This window comes from Lissotriton vulgaris, chromosome 1_2 (assembly GCF_964263255.1).
Source record: "Lissotriton vulgaris chromosome 1_2, aLisVul1.2, whole genome shotgun sequence".
Lineage (NCBI taxonomy): Eukaryota > Metazoa > Chordata > Amphibia > Caudata > Salamandridae > Lissotriton > Lissotriton vulgaris.
Window position 1 is genome coordinate 41,212,289 of NC_141686.1, and position 19,248 is coordinate 41,231,536.

General features: G+C 44.4%; 1 protein-coding gene and 1 pseudogene across 2 annotated transcripts in view; one reads left to right on the forward strand and one right to left on the reverse strand.

Annotated features, from left to right (window-relative positions):
• The first annotated feature begins 376 nt into the window (after positions 1-376).
• DENND5B (DENN domain containing 5B) overlaps positions 377-19,248 on the forward strand; it is a 751,805-nt gene continuing 732,933 nt past the window's right edge. The window contains exon 1 of one of the 2 annotated variants that reach the window (XM_086952789.1): positions 377-821. In XM_086952789.1, the coding sequence (XP_086808915.1) occupies positions 698-821 (124 nt within the window). In that variant the 5' untranslated portion in view covers positions 377-697. The remainder of the gene's footprint in view (positions 822-19,248) is intronic. The other variant, XM_086952788.1, reaches the window with a different exon arrangement.
• On the reverse strand, positions 15,207-15,335 carry LOC147733892 (small Cajal body-specific RNA 14; annotated as a pseudogene).

Below are 19,248 nucleotides of genomic sequence, written 5' to 3' on the forward strand. Positions count from 1 at the left end.
AATGTTTTTTAGTAACTTTGCAAAATAAAAAATAAACTTGAAACTTGACTGAGTGCTTGTTATTTGAAACCGTACAGCCTGGTTATGGTTCGCTGTTCTTGCCGGGGCTTTCACTTCTGCATTTTAACATTCTCGCTAGGTTTAAATGATTATTAAATTTGCATGTAAATGGAATTTACAGTTGTGATTTTGTGACAGCAATCTTCACCTTTTATGCTGTTCTCTTAATTCTTAATAATGTATTATTGTACAGAACAGGTAATATTCCAGACAAGGCACGCTATTCGAAAAAAGCCGCCTTCGCCAGTGGGAGTGGACAACGTCACAACCTGGGATTGAGGAGCACAATAGACCTCTGGGACTGGAGCGCTCCTTTGCGCACGCGCCAAGGGATCAGCAACTGCAGAGGGAAGCGCGACCGGCGGGGTTAGACACTTGTCCCAGCAGAACGAGTGAGAGGGAAGAGGACACAGAGGGAGGCCTTCGTGCAGAGGCGCGCGCGGAGTCAGGCGGGGGCGCGCGCACAGGACGCAGCCGCCACGGGACTTCTCCTACTGGATACTAGCAGCGGGCGCGCGCGCGCTCCAGATGGTCCCTGATCCGGGCATTGTCAGAGCCTGACTGTGTGTCAGGACGGTCATGGAGGGCCGCGGGGGGACGCTCTAGGAGGACAAGGGCCACCACCTCCCCTGCCAGCATGAGCACCTCCGCCGCCAGCCCTGGCTCTGCGCCCCCGGGGCCCCTGCCCTGCCGCTTCGCCCACTACTTCGTCATCTGCGGGACCGACGCCGACTGCGGTCTGGAGCCCGACGAGCTGTCGGGTAAGAGACGGAGGGGGACCTGAAGAGCGAGGGGGTTGTGTTGTGACTAGGATAGCTCGCAGCAGTAGGGGTATGGAGGGAGAATTGAAGGAATATCGTTCTATTGTGGTATAATACATACTGTGACCGGAAACCTAGAGTCCGGTTCATGCGTGGGGGTGTACAGGGTTAAAACCCTTCAGAGTAGCATTGGGGATAAAGTGAGCGAGTCCCACAGATTGTAAAGCCCTGGGTCATTTAGGTGAGACACAAGGTGGGGGGTTTAACATGGGTAGATGAGCTGTTTATGTGTGGTGTATATTATATGCCGTATGATCCGATGATATCTTTCCTTATGTAATAGCTGCAATGTCTAGAAAACTGGTGGGAGGATACTCGCGCTAGGGATGCCTTTAGGCGATGCAAATTTGAAGTCATTATACGTATGTGCGAAAAGGATGAAATAGCCTGTATTAAAGGATTATGTATTTGCTGTGACTGTGTATATATCTATATATATACACAAACAAAAAGTTCGTGTTGAATGCGTGCATGTGAGGCAGTTGGAAACTATAAGGAGGATAGGCAGGGTGTATTTGAATAACGTTAATGAGGGCAAAGCTGGCTTGGGATGCGATACATGTGTAAGGTAGAGATGGGCAGATGTCACGTGCTCAGGGATTTATGGATTGATTGGCACACATCGCATCGGTGTGACCTTATATAATGTGCATTAGTTGAGATTGTATGTCCTTTGTTGACAAACTGCCCCAAATGTGTGGTAGGCTGAGAATGTGTGCAGTTGAGATGAGGCTGCAGAAGTGCAGGTGAGGGTGTAGTAAGGTATAGATAATGTGAGATACATATGTTGGGATTAGATGGTCATGGAAGTTTATCTGCTATATTTTGGGTTAAATACGTTTTCGGGCGCATAGCCGAAGTGCTAGATTTGCAGGGGGTGTGGATGTTCTAAAGCCTTGGTCGGGAGGCGGATGCCATTGTCTTCGGTTGCGTTGTCGTCAAGATTTTAAATGTTTACGTATGTATTCACATCACCGTGCTGTTCATAATCTCAATGCCACCGACACTGTGTGCCTTAACATTTCCAGATCGAACAGCTGTTCTTCCACACAGCACTCTCTGTATTGATTTGTAGCGTGTCTGCTGATGCACGTTACATTCTTAATTGCTATTAACCCAAGCAGAACTGCGTGAGCGCAAATGCATGGATTTGTAAACAATGAAAGGCCCTACATTGTGTAGGCCGACTTTTGGTCATTCTGATGCACTGCCGGCCTCCATGCCACTCTGTTCCTTTTATACATGCTGGTTGGTGTCTTGCACTGTGTAAACAATAGAAATTGAATTCCCAGCATGACCATTCTCAAAATCTGGGAGTGCTCTTTTTTTACAGGATACATTAACCACGGATTTGCAGTGCCTGTGGGGAGCTACCACTCAAAACCTCCACCCTTAATTACTTTCTACACTCCACTTTTTGCCAGTGCTGCGCTCCCCAAATCAATACAATGCATCTCTCACAACGCAGTCAACTACATAGATGCATGGCGTCCTTTAGAAAGAAAATTGGCATATGGCTGTACTAGAATATCCTATTTGTTTAAGAACATCTTCAAACAAGTGGGATTGTTGTAAGGAAAAAACTGTTACATAAATCCCGTCGACTCAGTGGATAATAGCCTTGAAGCCAAAAATCCCACACAACTGTTTCTTCAGACAGATAGTACAAACTCTTTGTTGGTATGGTGCTATTTTAGTAGAGGAACCTTTAGCCAATTTTGAGTTTTTAGCCATCCCCACCGTGTCGTGACTCGCACGGTTAACGTAAATGTGAAACTATAAGTTTCAGAATATTGTTGTCTAAATGAGGATTGGCAAGATGTCCCCATGATGAACCGTGGGCACCAGTCATCCAGTGGTGCCTATATCGTTTATATAACTTTATCTATGCATTGTTTGTTGGTCGGTGGGTTAATCTTAAATGTACGTTTCATTCAAAAAGTACTTTCTATCTCGTTCATTCACATTCATTCTTTTTGGGGATTGCTTGACGTTTTTCTCAGAATGTGAGCGCATGATGTTATCTAACAACAAGTTGAACATTTACTAAAATTACAAAATACCATTCACTGTTTCTTATAAAGTAGAATTAACGCATTCTAAGCTTTCTTTATGAGCCTTTACGTCCCGAATGCAATAAACATTAGGTTGACGAACCCCTATTTCTGTTAACGTTTTTTGGACAGTAGAACCTGTGGCCTCTCACAGACCACCCGTGGTGCATTGTGTGCAAAAGTTCAGTTGTTTGTTGTGATCTATCTGAGGATTTAATTTCAAATGTTTTCTTTATATGCAGAATAGGAGTCGAGCATTTGAAAGGGTGCTGTGGGTTATTTATTGACTACCATTCAACTTGCTGGAAAGTACATCCTATTTGTGACTTCGCACTAGGAGTGTCCAGTAGAAAAAATAATTTGCCATTTCATTTGTGCGCTCAATAGCAAGATGATCTCACGTAGCCACATACAACTAGTTGCATGAAGCAATATACGCTGCTGGCTGGACTTTATCCCTTTATTTGGATCGCATCGAGCTCTACTTCCTCTGTGATTAACATCTATGGAACTTTACCGACATACCGAGTTCCCTTTGAAATGTCTTTTCTAAGAGCACTGTCAAATTATCTTTACTTCATGGGAAAGATTGGACTCTTTTTACAGGCCTGTGAGTTTGTCACGCGAGACGTGCTAAGATTTATTTTTCGAGATAAGTTTATTTTACGATTTTGAAATATTGTAGTTTTTCAAGCGGTTATATTGATTTTCATTTACTATCTGTATGGCTTAAGACAAGTTAGCCCAGATTTGCAGGATCTGTCATAACCTGCCAGGAGTAATTGCATATACTTATTGAAGATGTTTTTTCAGAGGCTAAAAGGTTAGTTCCAATATTTCTTTCAAAGGTGACATATTACAAAAAGGCGTTTTACAGGTTGAAAACATAATTTCCCCCATAAACATTGGCACTTGTAAATATTTCCAGGAGCCAAAAGGTATGGTATGTTGTGTGACCGAGGGCCACACTGACACCAGCAAGATGAAAGGCTGGAGTTTGTGGGGATCGGGTCAAGGTGGGCACAGGTGAGGCAAAGCATGTATCTGGTATGGACTTTGAGTTGTGGAATTATTGTGAGGGTTTCTTTCTATACTGCCATCAAAGTTAAGCTGCTGCTCTCTAGAAGAAGTCATCGATTTGATAATACTGTGTTGTGCTGTATCTGAGTCTCTATCTCTATTCCGCACCCTAGAGTGAGCCTTCTCTGCTTGCTATATTTACCTTTGGTGAATCAAGTGTACAAAAGAAGTAACTTGATTGTTGAATTGGAATGAAACCAAATCTTAGGTCTCACAATCTTCTTATTTCGTCTCTTATTGCTAAGTATTGCGAATGCTTAGAAAGTAGCTCTTATAAGGTAGCATGTGCTATAACGATTCTTGCCAAAAAACCTTGCCAATGACCCCTCCCCACAATAAAGTGCGCAATATACTTAGATGAGCAGATACAAACACCCAACTTCCACAGCTAGAGCGTGACAATGTTCTCAGTTCAAACATAACGTTTATTTAGACCATTTGGTCCTTAAACTACAACTCATACATTGTCATTTAAACTGTTTACACATTATAAAATCTTATTCCTAACATTAAAAATCATATTTTCCTTAAAACTTCATTCCGAACAGTTTTAAAAAACAATAATATTTCATTTTAGATTGCGACACGCTTTTCTGCACTTAAGCCTCTAATGAAGTAGGGAACTTATATACACCCTGCATGTATTTCCCAATGGCTATCGCGATTTCTAGATTTTCCATAGCCGCAAGAAGCTCCCACACTTGCCAGCGCGGCTTAACATCATACTTTATAAAGATCGGGCGAAGAAATAATTTACGTAAATGCAAACATGTTGCATTTCATTCCCATCTTACGCATGCATTTACCATAGGGTTGGTTGCATTAGTTCAGATTTTATTGCACTATTTGTTACAACCGGATTAATACCAATTCTTCTCCTAAGAACTTCCATTCTTAACCTTCGATTCGGTAATATGTCTAAGTAAGGATAGCTTATGTCTTTCTCCCAGCTATTGCTCGTAAATTTTACTGAGTCTTTCTTAAGATACCCCCAGTCTATTGCTCTAGACAATTCTTTTCCCTGCATTTTAAGAACACTCTTTATTACATTGATTTGTAATGTCTTCAGATCTATTTGCACCTTCAGGTGGTCACAAATGGACTGAAGTTTACTTCTGCCGGTTTTTGCCTATTTTAGCTCACTAACTTGAATTTCTTTCATACACCAATGAGATACCTTTGTGACCTCACCAAGTCCTAAACGATTCCAAAATCGGAGTAAACTTTGTTGCACCTGAACATTCCACGCTGTCAGGCCCAACTCCAGTCTAATTGCCTGGATCATTGCCGAGCTTGGAAGGGGCAATAAGGATTTTAAACATTTCCCTTCCTCTTTATCCCAGGAGCTTTTACCATTGATACAAACATTTTCTGAACCGTACTGGAGTTGCGGGAGAATAATTGTTTCATAAGCCGTCAATGGGGGTTTATGGGACATATCTCTATAACTACGATTGAATATTTTCAGCACACATACCAACAGTTGTGCTTTTATTTTCGGTGCCTCGAGGTGCATACCCAACTTCAAAGAATTTGTAAACCATATTCCAAGGTATTTGTATTCATTTACAATATCTAATTTAGTTTGGCCCAAGTACCAACTGCACTTCGTATTCCTCTTCCCGAAGCACGCGTGACAATGGTAACCTTTTTGGGTTTTGCCTGCAAATGCGCACGTAGTGCGCTTGCGCTAAAAAACCCTATGAGTCTTAGTTGGGATGGATGATCCGCCCCCGGCTCCCATTGGCTAGCTCCATAAATGGAGGCTAGCCATTGGGAGCCGGATCTGTCCGTCAAGGCCGGACCAGATTCGGGGGCGTTCCTGCGTTTTTTTCCCTGGGCGTGGTTTCACTCTCCGTGGCGTGGTTTCACTCTCTGTTGAGCGCTTGAGAGCGCTTTCTCCTCGCTGCTAGCGCTTAGTGTACCTTCACCCCGTGTGGTGACCGAGCGGCGCGGGTGCCACCCCGCTCATTTGCCGCCTTTATTTGCCCGTGGTTGCGTGTGCCGACTCCGTTTGGATATTTAATTTAATCGAGGGAGCCCACTCCTCTTCAGTCCCGCATCACCGCCTCAGCCCCAGGTCAGAGGAGACGCCGAAGGAGCAACCGCTGACGTCACCCGGGAGCCGCGCTGCCATTGGTTTAGGCAGCGGGAGGCTCGCCGGGCGACCTGCGCGGTGATTGGCTGCTAGGAGGACCGAAGAAGCAGGAAGCAGCCTGCCGTGCCCTGCCGAGGCTCCAGAGCGAAGGGAGAGCCACGGGAGAAGGAGCAGAGCCGCTGCGAGACACCCGGTGAGTGGGGCAGAAGGAGAGGGAGGGGCGACGGGACACATTGTCGGTGTCCGCCCCTCCCCCCGACCCCCGTAGCGCGAGCTCACGCTCATTGCCATTGTGAAGCCACGAGGGCTTCAAGGGGGCACTACAGGCATCTCGAGTCCCCCAGAGGGGGGGACTCCAAACAAAGGCGCTCACGTGTTCGCGGGTCCCCCGTGAGGGGCCCCACTGCCCCAGAAAGCCGCACTTTTGTCGATTGAGAGCCCGAGAGGCTCTGGGGGCATTTTCTTCATTTAAGGCCCGAGAGGCTCTGCAGTGCCGGTTCCTTGTTCTTCAGAGCCCCGAGAGGCTCCAGCCCATATTCCTTTTGCGACCCCAGAGAGGCTCGAGAGAAAAATTTGAGCAAGTTCAGACTTGCTCCTACTCCTAGGACTGACACTATTTCTCTGTGATCACTGTGATATGATAAGTCAGGTGACGCGCAATCTGCTAGCCTCATTGCGCCCCACGACTCCTCCCTCTAACTCCCACACTTTCACAATAAGCGGTCCCACTTTAAGATGACACCCTCTTTCGTTGTCTTTTCCCTCTGTCTACACAGCTACTCTTCCTGGTTATCCATTAGAAGTCCACGCCCCATTGTCTATTAACCACTCCACTCCACCACGACCCCGCCTTCCTAGGCGTCAGGTCGCGTGCTGCCCGCCGACCTGGAGGTTCAACTCCTTGGGAGGAGAGGAAGTGACAGGAGGAGGTAGAGACCGGAGGAGAGAACGAGCCGCAATCATGGTGAGGGGGTGGGGGTATTAACGGAGGGGTGACTGAATACTGCGGAGAGCCTCCTCGTCGTCATGGGAGGTGGAGGGTCCATGGTGTAAATTAATGAGGTGTAGCCAGTTACGGTGGTAGGAGAGGTATTGAGTGAATGAGGCTACAGGGACAGTCACACGTCTAGTGGGGTTTGGTGTGCAACCGCTGCAGTTATGAATGACGTCTAACAGCCCACAAATAAAGTGATCGAGGGAAGCTAGACCCTTCGTGGAGTATTGTGCAGAACATTGAAGGTGGAGGCTGCCGGTGGTGTAATGGGCAGACCGAGTATCACTGTAGTGATGACGGCAGCAAGAAGTGGAGAATACCGGATACCTCTGAGGGAGTTGAGGGAGCCCCACTGGCAATGCACTGCCATTTCTGTAACTGTTTCAGAAGGGGCGGATGGGCGTGGAAAGTGTTGTTGCTATTAGTGGCCTCTTATTTACTGCCACCGGTTGGGGTTATTTCCCATTCAATCAGAGTAGCTATTGTACGTATTAACATGACGGGATGGCAGCTACCTTTTTTGTGTTTGTCAGGTACCTTATTAATATCTCGAGTTGGTCCAATTATAAGGGCATGTTATTTTACTTGAGACATGTCACTCTTTTAAAAGTGAAACAAGTCTTATAGAAGGGCAGACATTTGCTTTATTTGTGCAAAGTGTGGTTCCTGATTTTAGGGGTCGTTATAAACGCTGTAGCGGTTGACTGCTTCACCAGGTACTTGTTAGCACAGATCAGGTAACGCTAGTGAAGGTATTTTTTCACGTGAGAGTGACTGTTGCTAGGTACATTCATTTTCACAAGCAAAAGTATGATGCTGTGGGACCAATTCAATGCAAAAATGTCCAAACAGGTTTATAAGTTAACTATCAGACCCTATTTCTTATTCTAGAATAAATCTCTACAATTCTAATATGTCAGTTACCAGCCATTACCTCAATAAATCAATTATATTCACCGTATATGTCTTCCTTTTTTGAAATTATATTTTATTTTCAAATATTTTGTATATTAATTTTTAACTTCACTTATATTACACTACTTACAAACAAATACAGTCAACATACACAAATATCTACAAAGCATTGGAAATAATAGGTTCAACATTCACTCATTATTTCTTATAGCCCCTACTGTTTAGATGGATGCTCTATCCCCTATTATCAAAAGGTACATTCATTTTCAGCAACATTGTGCCTCTTTTCAGCGACTACTCATTTTGACCAAGTGCTCGTTATGGGACTTTGTATTGTTGCATGCATTCAGTTTGAAGGCTGCTGAGATTTAAGATCAAAGTTTTGAGGTCCGTTAGGTTTTCAAAATAGTTTCAGAAGCTGTCTTTCGAGTTGATTTCTGCATGCACTACGTCATTTATCGTGCCGTGTGAAAAGCAGATTTAATTGCACCAGAAGGGGTAGAATGCACCTGGAATACTAATTGCTTATCTGCTAACAGACCCCACCCACAGAGACTGAACTGATTAAATGAATCAGGCGCAAATTTATGTCTGGCTGACCCACAGAAAAGCTAACGAACAACCCAACTTTTATATAAATACAATTTTTTGTTGTTGCATTACCAGAGGCATTTATGACTGCCACCGTTGTTGTTAGCCCGCTTAGCTCAGAATTCATTTAACTTCCGTGTTATTCCTCTGTTTAAAAACTTTAGCTCTGGAACAGACTTCTCGGATTAATGACACACTTTCCTGCTGTTGTTCCAAAACACCATTTAAATTTTATTATTTGCCGGTCTTGCCGCCTTTCTCCTGTGCTGCGTTGCCCCAGAGATCAATAAATGAATTCGTGTTTTGTAATTGCCAAATGATTGAACCCCCCCCGCCACTTCCGTTATAAGGCAACACGTTTCCGACAAATGATTATTTCTCAGAATTCAAGGTAGTTGGTTTAATTGCTAATGGCCCTAGGTAGTGCTATCTTTATCCATGGCTCGAGGACTGTGAAACTTCTGACTCCTGATGAGAGAATCGTTGAGTGTAAATAGTAAAGGAAGTATGTATCCAGGGATGTAGTGCAGTATATTGGGCCTACCCACAGTGACGTTAGTCCTCAACGTAGAGGCTAGAATATGACTGCCTTTACCAGGGATCCAATATAGTCATATTAGTGTTAGATAGATGAACCGGTCGACAAGTCAAGCTGCATCTATCCATCCACCCATCCATACATCCATGCATGCACCCATCCATGCATCCACCAACTCATCCATGCAAGCATTACAACAGCCCGCAGCTCTCCTTCGTCTCTCCTCGCCCCCCTTCCCTGAGCCCGCAGCTCTCTTTCGTCTCTCCTCGCCCCCCCTTCCCTGAGCCCGCAGCTCTCCTTAGTCTCTCCTCGCCCCCCCTTCCCTGTGCACTGCTATTGTAAATGACAATGCCATTGCCATTTATTTATGTTAAAAAACAAATAAAAATAATGTCAAGAGCAATGCCAATAGCTCTAACTTTAACAAAGGCAAAACCATTGCATTGTAATGCTTGTTAGCCATGGCACACCCATTCTTTACAACTTGCGAAATTATGCTGATTTTGAACTCTGTATTGAAAGTATGGGAAGATTCCTCAGCACACTGGCATTTCCTAGGTGATAACAGTTTTTGAGTTTTGCATCAGAATAAGTCATACCCCAGTTGTTGTGTATGGGTAAGATGGACACTGTGCAACCAAAATGCATCTGTTGGGTGATCAGGTTCTGAACTTATTTCTCTACTTCCCTTTTTAACAGAGATAGAAAAAACTTAAACTAAACACTGGTAGTAAGCATGTGATAAAGAAAACAGGAATGTAACCCACAATCATTTGATTAGACTCATTGGGGGGAGGATTTGACTCATTTGGGGAGGGGGACTGGGTGGGAGCAGAGACACCAAGTTTCTTATCCACTCTAGTTCAACCACTAAAATATAGCATAGTGTGAAAGTTATGGATCTTGAAACAAAGAACACTACATATTTGTGTTTGTGCTGCTGGTTCACCAAATAATTTGATAGCTAAATCACATCCTCCCTGTGCCTTTGTCTCCTCACTTCCATTATGTCATGAGATAGGTGAGCCAAAGAACGTTTAGCAAGTTCAAGTCAGAGGCCTAGCTCTGGCTCAGGCCGAAGTTCTCTTGGATCCTCTAACCCAAAATGAGCCAAGTCTTACTGTGACTTCTATTTGACACCCACGCTCCAACCTCTTGCACCAAAAATTAAAGACAAAGTATTAACCTTTGATGTAAAACGAGAGCAGGAAAGAGTTACCCATATAGTTGATGAATTGCACAATGTGAAACCAGAATACTTGGAATGAATCCCGGCTTCCACACTTGACAAAAATGTGTGCTCCTAGGCAATTGGTTTATTTCACTTCGCCTTTTTTTTCGTCATTGGCTTATATAAAAGCACACGGAAATACATGAGTTGAGAATGTGTGCAGGAGAAAATCTTCTTTTGTGTTTGATTTAATAAACTATAATGTTGTTCTGTGTAGAACTACAGGCTCGGTCACCCAGACCGTGAATAGGACAACTGACTTGCCTCTTGTTTCACTTATGGGATTGTTGTCCGGGCGCGGAGGAGGCTTGCGTGTTCTTAAATAAATTTTTGAAAACTATCACTTTTGACACATGCCTGTCAGTACAGTGATAAAATCTAATGGGCTAAGATATTTTTTATCAGATTTGTACATGTTTGAGGCACTTCTTTTACTTATAGGTATTTTTAAAGGGCAGGACGCTGATGCTTCTTTTCCCAAACAAATGCTTGCCTATTTATCAACTTTCTAAATGTTTGTACTAAGTCAAGTAAACAGCAGTCCAGTGCTGGTGTTCACTAGGGGAGCCTCAAGTAAAATAATGGTCAGGAGTGCCGCAAGCGGCTCTGACAGTACTTTAAGTATCTCTGCTCTAAAATACACTCTACAGAGGTAGGACCGGATGGTATGCTCTAGCTTTGGCACAGGTTGTCAGATGCCAGTGAACAGTTCTTCATAATCGTTCTATTCTTTGTCTCTTATGAAATTATTAATGTGTCGCTGTCAATTAGAAAAATAGTTTACTGTTAATAACTATCTCGCACAGTGGTTTTAGCGAAATAAAAATGGCTGACCGTTTTTGAAGTGATATGGGCCAACTACTTTATCCCCTTTTTTAAAACCCTCGATTTCCAGTTTCCCTCGGGAACACGATTCATACTTATCAGTGTTAGTGAATGTAAGTTATGCACCAACCCCTTTTCTTGCTTGCTTTCAAAGAACTCGAGTGTGTGCTTAACTGCGTGAAATTCTATACCAACTCATGTATGAAAACGGTAGAGATGAAAACATTTGGAAAGGAATCTGTTTTGACTCAAAATGATAATTCATTTCTTTCTCTGGGCTGTCCAAAACGTGTTCGCCATGGAGGGTACATCTGTTGTTCTATTTTTCCAGTCTAAAACTGTTGCAGTTTTTCGGTTTCACCATCTTCCCTTATGTGGTCTTCCCCATAGAAATGGTAAAAAACTCAGCAGAGGTGGAGCCTCTCAGAAGAACGCATACCACCAGTCATGTGTGCATCACTGCATCTGACTCTGACCCCCAGGGAGGCTTTTTTTTATTCTTACCACTTGCTTTAAATGCGATTCAGTTAAGCCTGATCATATTCTTCCATGCTTTAATGATTACAAGGAGAAACATTGAAACTTTATATTCCTACATTCTGGAACGTATATGCCACGCTCCCTATACATGCCCATCGCCTGAGCTGGTAGAGGATGATGAACAGCACAGTTTTTACAGTGCAGCCCGATGGCAGCACTGACATTCAGAAACCAGGCGTAGCATTCTGTGACTCATGCTCAAATGCTGCAAAGCTTTTTCCAGTATGCAGAGAATTTGGGCCTTGAGGCTGATACCACGCATCAGCAGTTAGTCGTGCAAGAAGTCATGAGCAACGAATTTCTTTGCTCGTCGTTACATTATGTGGCTGTTTTAAAACGCCACCATGATCTTAAAATGCAAATAACACTGTAAAAGCAAAGCGTTCTTTATGACATAGTCCAGCCCGTGTGGGCACTAGGTGGAATTCACCATCTTTGTTATTTGAGTTTGTAGGGGCTTGCATCTTGTCTCCTGGCCATAATCAAACCGATATACTAAATTAACTGTACAGTAGAATGGTAGGGTAATGGGTAATACTTCCTTTGCAAGCAGTGAAGTAAAGGAAGAGTTGAACCTGGCTGCATACATCTGCATGCACTGCTTTGTCTATTGGTTTCAGGGATGGATCAGTGAAACTGGGACAGTAAGTACTGTGGGGCCAAATTCACAAATCCGGTTTTGACAAAAAATCTTACATGTACTTATGGAGGCTAACTCCCTTGTTTTGCGTATGTTCCTCACTTATATACGATTCATAAAGAATTTCAGGAAGACTCCAATTAAAACAAGCATTTACAATGCAATAGGTCTCCCAGCATTAAAGTTTGAGTTATTGGCATTGTGTATGACAATGCGTTGCATCAAATTTTTAGCACACTTTGAATTGGTGAGCAGTGTGAGTGTGTGCAAGAGTATGGTGTTCTTGAAAGCAGTGTGGTAGAGAGTGCAGGAATTTGGGTGACCTGAGCAATGTGGATGATGCACCTCACACACGGGGCTGACACAGTTATTATTCACACAGCTCTGATGCACCTCAGGTACGGGCTCACAGATGTTATTATTCACACAGCTCTGATGATGCACCTCACGCACGGGGCTGACAGTTATTATTCACACAGCTCTGATGATGCACCTCAGGCACGGGCTCACAGCTGTTATTATTCACACAGCTCTGATGATGCACCTCTGGCACGGGGCTGACGCAGTTATTATTCACACAGCTCTGATGATGCACCTTAGGCACAGGCTCACAGCTGTTATTATTCACACAGCTCTGATGATGCACCTCTGGCACGGGGCTGACGCAGTTATTATTCACACAGCTCTGATGATGCACCTTAGGCACAGGCTCACAGCTGTTATTATTCACACAGCTCTGATGATGCACCTCTGGCACGGGCTTACAGCTATTATTCACACAGCTCTGATGATGCACCTCAGCACGGGGCTCACAGCTGTTATTATTCACACAGCTCTGATGATGCACCTCATGCACGGCCTCACAGCGGTTATTATTCACACACAGTGATGACCCCGGGGGCAGCCTGCACCTTCCTACGCTACTGTCTCTGCATATCACAATAAGTCTGGTAATGGGCAAACTGTCCTGATTGGCATGACATGAGTAGGGAAATTTGAAGGAAAAAAAGGCAAAATTCATTTTCACAACCTCTTCTTTGAACTTTGCCAAGCAAACTATTTTAAAAAGACCCATGAAGACACCCGCCTGATTTTTCCACTCTGTGCTAGCAACATATGGGGGAAAGGCTTAAACGAAGGGCCACAGCTAAAGTGCACTCATTGGATTCAAAACAGAGTTGGTAGGATCCTGGCATCTGGAACATTTACACTTCTTAAAACGGCACCAGGGACACAAACATCCAACAATATCCAGTTTGCTGTGAGAATAAGCCATCATTTTCCCTTCAAATATTAAGCAATTTAAATGTTACTGCATGCAAAATGATGGGGGAAAATACATGTACTGTATGCAGCCTATGCAGTAAAATCAGAAACATTGACCGTAGTAATTCCCACTAATTCCCCCACAGCGAGTTATCAGATGCTTTCATTACAAATCCAGATTGCACTTTAACTTCATTTTAAAACACATCAGCACTGCAATATGGTGGCTCGTGAACAGGTAGGTGTACAGTAGGCTTCCAGGAGTTGTGCTTTAAGGGGTAACGTTGGCGCCTCCTGGATCCAGCGGTCACTGGATGGTGATGCGGGCCCTACAGTCATGTCAGAGGGACTGCAGGAGCAGGTGGTTATTACATGAGGTCCGGGTAGCTGAGGTGACGAGCATGCCGCCTCTTGCACCACCGCGGCCTGCCTCGTCCTCTAAGAGGTCACCCGGGAAGCGGCCGAGCAGTCAAGAAAGACATCAGGTAAAGCAGAAGAAAATAAAGCGGTACACAAAAATATGGCAAATGGAATCTGAACCTCGGCTACATTCAGTACCCCCTAGTATTGCAGTCATTATGATATTTTCTCTACTCGAGGTGAGCAAGTGGCAGGCACACTGCGCAGGTTTTCTAACTGACCCTACTACAATAACTGACTTTGCTGACATTTGCAGAAACGTTCTTTTGTTTGCAGTGGTGCAGTGTGGACTTTCAATGAGAGGGGTGCACATCGGAGTCCTCGTTTCTTATTAACAGTACGATCAGTTTAGGAGGGCAGTAGGGCTTCAGGTTGCAGATATGTATGACTTCCCAGACTTTATTGCTTGATTTTGCTTCCGAAAAAGTATCACTCATAACCGCTGAAATGTCACTCATAATTACACATAAATTATGAAAACGTCACACATAGCAATCTGAAACCTTGGCAGCTATGAAGGTCTACGTGCTCTTTCGAGACAGTTAACCACTTTCAACAACACCCCATCCCTCCCAGCCTCACCCCAAGCCGGGCCCCCTGTGCATGTTAAAGGTGCAGGCCTTACCTTGCTGTAGAGCTCAGAGGCGGACATCGCGGCGCCTCGTGCCCCTCCTTGCAGGGTGCACCGGATGAACGGAACTGGAAGCGTCTAGGCCGTGACTCCTCGCAGGTGGGCCTGTCCTGAACCCAAATAAGGCCTCCCCCGAGCCCGGCTCCCCGTACTTAAGCCCACCCTCCCCCGGCACCCCGCCTGGCCTCGCTTTGGCGCTGCAGGGTGTTTGAGCCGTTGCCAGGACTCGAACCCCGTAGCCCGGCTTCATAACCATCTGCTTCAACCTTGAAGGTAGTTATTACAGAACCTAGAGCCTTTACGTCAAAGTGTGTTTTGCATGCTTGTAAAATGGCCTGCCCATCCCCACTTCGCACTTATTTACACACATGCGCGTGCACTGAAACCTACGCACTGCTCCAGTCTGTACAAATTTCGGTGGAAACGTTTGGTTTGTTTCCTGTCTCAGTATCTCCATATCTCGGTGCAGGTTCGCGCGGCGTCCTCGCGCCGCCTTTAAAATGCTGTAGGGAGCCGTAGCACAGGCACCTGGGGGTCCTGTCGGCAGTGGGCCCCCTCTCGTTGCTGTACGTGGCTGCCTTGGGGTCACATGGTATTACTGACGCATGCAACCGTCAGGGAGGACACCCACGTGTGAGGAGGAGCGGCCGGGGATCGAACCGCCCATGCCCTAGAGAGAGCCCCGCGGTGGCAGCTGAAGACCGGAGTAGCGGTAAGTGGCGGCGGGGGGGGCGGGGCGGGGGCGCTTGATGCACGTGTGTGTGTGTGTGTGTGTGTGTGTGTGTATGCGTGTATGCGACAGCAGGGGTGAGTTCTCTTTATGTGGGGGTGCATGCGTGCATGGGCGCTCGTGTGTGTGTGTGTGTGTGTCTCTGCGTATGCGCATAGGGTGTTGGAGCTTCCCAGGAGACGGCAGCTGAGCGTGTTCGCGCGCGCGTGGCCTACGCCGATCGCCTTTGCGCGCGGCCGGTGCTGTCTCCTGGGAAGCATAGTCAGCAACAAAAGATCTCCTGGCGGACACAGCGCTGACGCGCTGTTAAACGCCAGGAGACCTAAAAATTGTTGAAACGTTTGTACCTTCATTCTGAGATGAGAGACTTTTCTCAGATTGTAAGGGACTGTGCACTGTGTAGATTATCACGGAGAGTGTGTTTAATAAAGGCTTTTTCGAAAACTAAAGTGATAATATCTCTCACTCTTCAACAATGTCACTCTTCAGATTGTCATACATGTGTCATATTTGTCAGGCAAGGCCTCACTGTGTGAAAAGATGCTACAGTGGACCATGTAATCTTAGTTGGATGGCATTCAGCCAGTCTCACAATCTGTTTTAATGCCCCCATGATAGAGGTTTATTTTTGTGGTCCCTTAAATACCTTCCATCGTTGCTTTTATTTAAGTGTATCAGCAGTTTTCTGTTTACCAGTGTCACATATCCTTTCAGTGAACACGTAAGCATGGTTGTCTTTGGTGCTTTCAATAGCACTAAAATTGTTCAGTTTACTAATAGATTATAATCGCATTTGGCAATGTTGCTATCTACTCACCAACACCTATGGTATCTCAACCAACAGTAATGACAGTGGGTCATTTGATTCTAACAAGAAATATGAACATGTGTCGAAGAAAATATTATTAGTTATTTTTATATTAGATATTTGTAATGACTTTTTCTATAAGTTTCTATAGTAATGTGTAGCCTGAAATACTTCCCTCCTAAAAAGTACTAAAATGGGTGTGACATCACATTAGCTGGTGGGAAGGGATTGCGTTGTATTCTAGATATACACCTAAATAGGGCAGTTGGTTTATATGGTTGTCGAAACCTAGCAAATCATCTTATCGGGATGCTAATTGCAAATAGCTGCCACAAAGATTTAATAAGTACCATGTTAACTTGGTCAACAAAACTAGATGGAAGCTCACCTCAAACTGAAGTCTGGGACCCTCTGTGACCAGTCACAAACGTTTTCAGTCTGATGTAATCTTACTGAGTACAAAAGTTAGTATTTTTACCGCAATGTAGTAAGGGACAGCATATTTTATACATGAAAATTCCTCAAATACAAACCAGCCTGCAGCAAAGATCCTCAGCCGCACTCCAGCGTTTTGCTGTTAATATTCTCATGAATATTCAATTTTTATGGCCCAAACCATGGCAGAATTGATTGAGACTGGTGTAAGACAGAGTTTGTCTAACTCCTAACAAAAGTTATTAGTCCCTCCAAAGGCACTAATGTTGTCTTTATTTTCTCGGATGCACTGGACTAAAATTAACATTTTGTTATGACCGCAAAATGAATCGTAGTTGATCACGAGTGCTCCAATAATGTTGTGTTTTGGTTAGCTTAAATTAATTTTATTTGCTTACCCCCATCCACAAGATTAAAAGAGGAGGGTTACTGTGCGAAATTCAATGAGCCAACATGTTGCTGCATTTCATAAACTACATAGGCAACCAGCTTTTCAGGAAGATTTTGAAAACGTGTTTTTTTACAGCTGCATAGGTCATAAGCATTCCCACTGTGTCTCCACCCTCTCACTTCAGCGCCAAGACACCCCGGTATTCGAGCACTCTACAAGAAAAATAAACATAAACCTGTGAACTTCAATTCGTCAGAAAGTATTAAGTTATTAGATGAAGAACCCAAAGTACAACCAAGGATATTTTGTAACCCGTTCAGGAGATAAAAGATATACTGGGTTAACAATTGTATCAATTGTATCTGTTTATCTATAATGTCTTGGGTCCTAAAATTGAGCACCAAACACTCTAATTTAGAATTTGACCCTCAAGGTAGTGGGGCTGATCAGCTCAAGGCTCAGGATGTTATGTAATGTGTGGTTAAAGATTATTAACTAATTATTTCAGACTGAAGCTTAATAAATTGATGTCCAGAAAACTTTAATACATTGATGTCCTACCAGTGCTTTATCGTAATTTAAGATTTTTTTTCTAAACAAACAAACTCTACATGTAAAAATACCTGACTGCACTAATACCACATATGGGACAATAACAGGCAATATTTCACAGTGTATAATATAGCATTCAGTCTATTGTTATGGCCACGAGGGATCTCTATCACCTCTATATGATGGTGTGCCCATCTTGGTTATGGTTAGGCCGGTGAGGATTGGAATCTGGATATTGTCATTCTCACTTGTGCCAGGGAGTTGTAGACACCTCTATCTTGCAACTGTTTTGTGAGAGTAGGCTGCCTCTTCAGCTACCCAGTCTGCTCTCATGGTCCTCCTGGTTCCACCTTTCCACATGTTTCTCTGTGGGCTTTCAAACGGTTGCTGTTGAGTTTGGAGCAGTCAAGATTAGCAGTTGCCCAGGCCCAAATAACAGTAGAGGTCAGTCGAAAGTTACTTAAAGGGAGGCTCCACCAGCACGTGAAGCTGGAGTCTGGAGGAGATTTAAAGTTGTCCCAAGGTGCCCCTGCTCCATGATTCTCTGGAAGCAGTGGTGCTGCAGGGTATATGCCATGGAGGCACCCTTTACAACCTCAAGTGTAGAGCTGTGGAAACGAACTCCTGTAGCTTCAGATCCTTGAGCTCCAGGAAAGTTTTCCAGAACCCTTCTGCTCACAACAGATTTAGGCTTCTCTATGCCGATGGTGCAAAATTATGTTGGTTCAGTCCTCTCATCTTTTAGGCAGCTTTAATCTTCAGAGGTACCTTCAATGCCTCTCTCCAGCAGTAAGGGTAGGCTTCTTTCGGAGGGCCAGTTCTTAAAATTCCAGGAGGATCTCTTGGACTCCAGGTTATGGCTGCTAGCCTCCTTTGGAAGCTGACTAACAGAGACACTATCTCGGTTTCATAGAAGCTTACTTCAACACCCTATGATATGTCATCTTAGCACCAATCAGTGAGAATTCTTAGATCACTGATGTGGGTTCTCAGCTCCATACTTATACACCGTTTTCAGACAGTTTATGGATTCCACAGGCACAACTCTTGGTTTTAGTTACTTCTGGTATTTTGCATTGTCTCCCTACACTAGGCAAGGGGGCTTGCAATCACATACACGCAATCCAAACTTGATTCTGGTATGTCATAAGTTACTATTAGCATATGCTCTACGTTCTCATCCTGCTACACCGTGTAAACAAAGATGCAGCATTCAGCACAAGTGGATACCATGAGGGAACCAATTGTGAACTTCAGCCACCATTTGCCAAAGGATGGAGAAGAGCTTAGGTCCGATGATCCCAGACTTTTGGTTTTAAAGTAAACTAATCTTGTCCTGGATTACTACAATGATTAGGTGGGACGTGCTACTCATTTCCTTAAATGTTGTCAGAGAGACCATATTTAGACTGGATTGGATAGTAAGCAACTCTCCCTGTGCAGTTAGGGGTAAAAAGGCCTGTTGTTGCAACCACTTTCAGTCCTCTGTGATCTGTTGAGCTGACAACAGTAAAGAAGGGCTGCTCATGATGTGCCCCTTCAGTCCACAGTGGCCACCTCTGAGTTGCAGTTAATTTCTTAGTGTATGCGCCTAATTGTTGTATGTGCGAAGGGTAAAAAAAATAGCC